Consider the following 3,388-nt stretch of genomic DNA (forward strand, 5'->3'; position numbering starts at 1 on the left):
TGTAAACTTATGGACAACTCTTTGTGGCTGTTGGAGTTTAGTTTTTATATACACAGAGTTATCAGACGTTATTTATAAAACTTAGTTTAAAAAAAAAAAAAAAAAAAAAAAAAAACAAGCCGCAAACCCCCCAGGTTTGTCCTCACGTCCCTTTGATATCTCTTTTGCAATTGTACCGAAAGTGACTTACGCCTTTGCCCCTTCTGCTTCCGTCTCTTGGCGGCGCCGTGGTTTGTCGTGCCTGGTGAGGTCTTGTGCAGCCGTAACGTGCTGGTGCTTCTGGTGACCTTTGACCTGTGGGTGTCGGTTCTTGTGTCCGCTCCCCTGTGTTTGTTTTTGGGATTTGGTTGTGTTCGTGCTCCTGCTGGCTTGCCGGGCCAGGGCGCCGGGCGGCACAGCCTCCCCTCCTCCCCGTGCCGCCCTGTGAGCCTTGGTGGCCCACCTCTGCTCTGGGTGTATGTTGGATGCGGGCGCTGGGCTCTGTGCCCCGCCCTTGACCCTCGGCTTCATGCGTGAGAGCTTGTGTGTGTCTCTGGGACCTGGGCGGGGCCAGTGATAGGGCAGGTGGAACTGGGGGCCTCCCCGTGGCCTCCCGTGCTGCCGCCACTGCTGCCTCCACGTCCACTGCCTCTGGCCCTGGGCAGCAGCCTGGCAGGGACCCAGGAGTCACTGTGGTGCCTGTGGGGCATGGCCCAGCTGCCCGAGCTGTCTTCCTCATTGCTCCCCGTCAGCAGCACAGGCCTGGCGTCGGCTTTGCTCCTGGGCTTCTTGCATGGCCTCTGCCAGAGAGCTGCTGGGCCCACACTGGGGGCTATGACCCCACTGCCCACTTGTTCCAGAAGTGTTTCAGGGCTGGGGTGGTGCTTCCCCAGGAGTAGGGCTTCTTCCATATCCCTTCCTTGCCCCAAGGGCCTGGGGGGTCTCCACCAGTGCCAGCAAGGGCTACGACCTCAACGCTGGGCCTGCCGCCCCTCTCCGTGCACGGGCCGGCAGCTCTCAGCTCCGGGCCCTTCTTCCGCTTCCCTTTGGAATCTGTGTCTTCCAGGGACTGGCTGCTCAGCTTTCAGAGGCACTTCCCTCATAGCCGGGCCCACCACCCCATGTTGGCCACTGGGCAGGCAGCCGATCCTCCAGCCTTGGCTCAGACAGCTCCACGTAGGGTGTGTCGGGGCAGCTCACGGCACGGCCCGAGATGCTGCAGCTCTGTCTCTGGCCACAGGGGCTTGGTCTTTTCTGGTGTCACTGGCCAGTGTCTCCAGGGCCCCAGAGAACAGAGGTGAGGGTTGCCAAGGAGGTGAGAAGCAAGGCAGGTGGGCTGGGACGGCTTTGGGGGGGCAGTGTCTTGTGGGTGAGTGTGGCCACACGTGTGTGCGGTCGTGGCAGGCGTGTGCTCGGGTGCTCCCAGCTTCACTTGGCTGGCCCACACACAGCTCTGTGACTCCAAGTCCCTCCGTGGCTTAAGCCCTTCCTGCCGCCGGGCTTTGTCCCACTGGGATCCGGGCTACGTTGCGAGGGCGGTGGTGTAGCAGTGAGTGTGAATGGTATCATGAGGAGCCTGAAAGAGAGGTCGTGACCCACAGTGGAGCGAGGAGGACAGACCCTCCACTTCCTCGCTCTCTTCTCGCTTTTGTCCCTGGCGAGGGGAGCTGTCGTCCGTCTCTAAGCACCTCTGCAGGCCTCAGATGGCCGGCTTGGAGAGCAGAGGCAGGAAGCGGGTGAGGCGAGGAAGGGCTTGAGGGTGGGCACTGTGGCAGCAGGTACAGGTCCTTGGCTCATCCTGAGGAAGAAGCTGATCTGGAGTGAGTGACATTGCAAGAAGGCCATGCTTCCGTTCACGGTGTTTGGTCTTGGAGCCACTGTTCCCAGGTCTGGGGGAGCCTTCCCGTCCCGCCAAGCCAGCCCTGAGGGGCTGCCCCACCCCTCTGCCCCTTCCCCTTGGTTTCTTGGCGCTAGATCCGTGCGCACCTGTGACTGTTTTGTGTCCTTCTGACCCTTGTTGATTCCGTTTTCCTGCCGTGAGAGTGTTGTGTTCTGTTTCCTCCTTTCTCCGCTGAACCTTTCTGACACAGCGAGTCGAGGCTTGGGCCGAGGCCAAGTCTCCCAAACTTGTCCGCTACGTAAACCATGATGCGTGTCTCCCTCTGACCCTGACCTTGCCCCAGCTTCTCTCTCATCCCAACATGGACGCTCGGGTTTCAGAAAACAACCCCGCAGTAACAGGTCAGCTCTGCTCGAAGTGTCTGGCCTCAGGGGGCCTCCCTATCCCCAGCTGCTGCTCTGTAGTGGCTCTGTGTGGCACTGGCATGTGACACGGGTGTGTCTGCTGGGCACCTCCCCTCCCCGGAAGCTAGAGGCTTTTCTGCTCTGGCCTGACTGTCTGGTGGCGGCTCTGACTGGCCACAGCCGGCTCTGGGATACCTGGTCAGGCCCTGTCTTCTCCTTGCTGCCTCCCTCTCTGGAGTGGCCTCTTGGTCGTAGCTCCCTGCCCACAGCTGGGAAGCCGAGCCACAGCCTGCAGCGCTGTTTCCTCTCTGGGATCTTGTGAGTTATTTTTTTAGGCTGTGGTTTGGTGAAAGAAACCAACACATTAACGATTTTCCCCCCAGAAGCCACTGAATAATTCTTTTTGTCGCTTTTTCCCTTCCTGCTGGCTGTCAGTGGTTTTGGAGCAGCTGGGGAGAGAGGAGGACATGCTTGGTGCCCCGCTCAGGCGGGGGTGTGCCGGCGGAAATGCCGATAGCCTGTCCCGCTGTGTGTGTGTGTGTGTGTGTCCTGGGCAGGTGCCACACCTGTGTGCCAATCGCACAAACTTCCATCCATCCCCTGGAGCAGCAGCCTCAACACTCTAGGTGTCCGGTGGATCTGAGCCCGGTGGACTGTGATATCTCCCCGTTCCGGGTGACCCCAGTTGGGCTTTGGCCCCCTTAACCACCTCCTGTCCCTTCCCTGCACCCTCCCCATCCCTCACCCCGCTTAGTCCCGAAGCCTTTAACCAAACGGGAGTGGGTACAGAAAGCTCCTCCTGGCAACTTAGGGCAACAGGACAAGGGCTGCCCGGTGTCCGGCTCTGCCGCCCTTGTGGCGCCGAGAGGGGTCGGAGCGTAGTTGATCAGACCCTGCCCAGGGCTGCGGCCGGGACGGTGGGGGTCAGAGCGGGTCGGGCCGGGCCGGGCACTGGGGTAGGGGCGCCGCTCTGGGCAGCGACCGGCCTCTGGGCCCCACCCGCCCTGCGCAGTATTTATTGCTAAATTATTGTCCAGGAGGGGCGGCGCTGGGCCGGGCCCCCCGGGTATTTATTGCTGTACATAGTGTATGTTTGTGATATATAAGGTTTTCTTTATTTTGTATATGATCAATAAACACCTTTTAAAGAGACTGTCAGGTGCTT

The 3,388-nt window shown here is 59.9% G+C and overlaps 1 protein-coding gene across 1 annotated transcript in view; it reads left to right on the plus strand.

Moving 5' to 3' along the window:
• The window catches only part of MAFG (MAF bZIP transcription factor G), a 3,905-nt gene extending 1,613 nt beyond the window's left edge, over positions 1–2,292 (plus strand). The window contains exon 3 of the mRNA XM_023729197.1: positions 701–2,292. Within this exon, the coding sequence (XP_023584965.1) occupies positions 701–1,461 (761 nt within the window). The 3' untranslated portion in view covers positions 1,462–2,292. The remainder of the gene's footprint in view (positions 1–700) is intronic.
• The last annotated feature ends 1,096 nt before the right edge of the window (positions 2,293–3,388 follow it).

Source organism: Trichechus manatus, unplaced genomic scaffold (genome assembly GCF_000243295.1).
Source record: "Trichechus manatus latirostris isolate Lorelei unplaced genomic scaffold, TriManLat1.0 scaffold00028, whole genome shotgun sequence".
Classification (NCBI taxonomy): domain Eukaryota; kingdom Metazoa; phylum Chordata; class Mammalia; order Sirenia; family Trichechidae; genus Trichechus; species Trichechus manatus.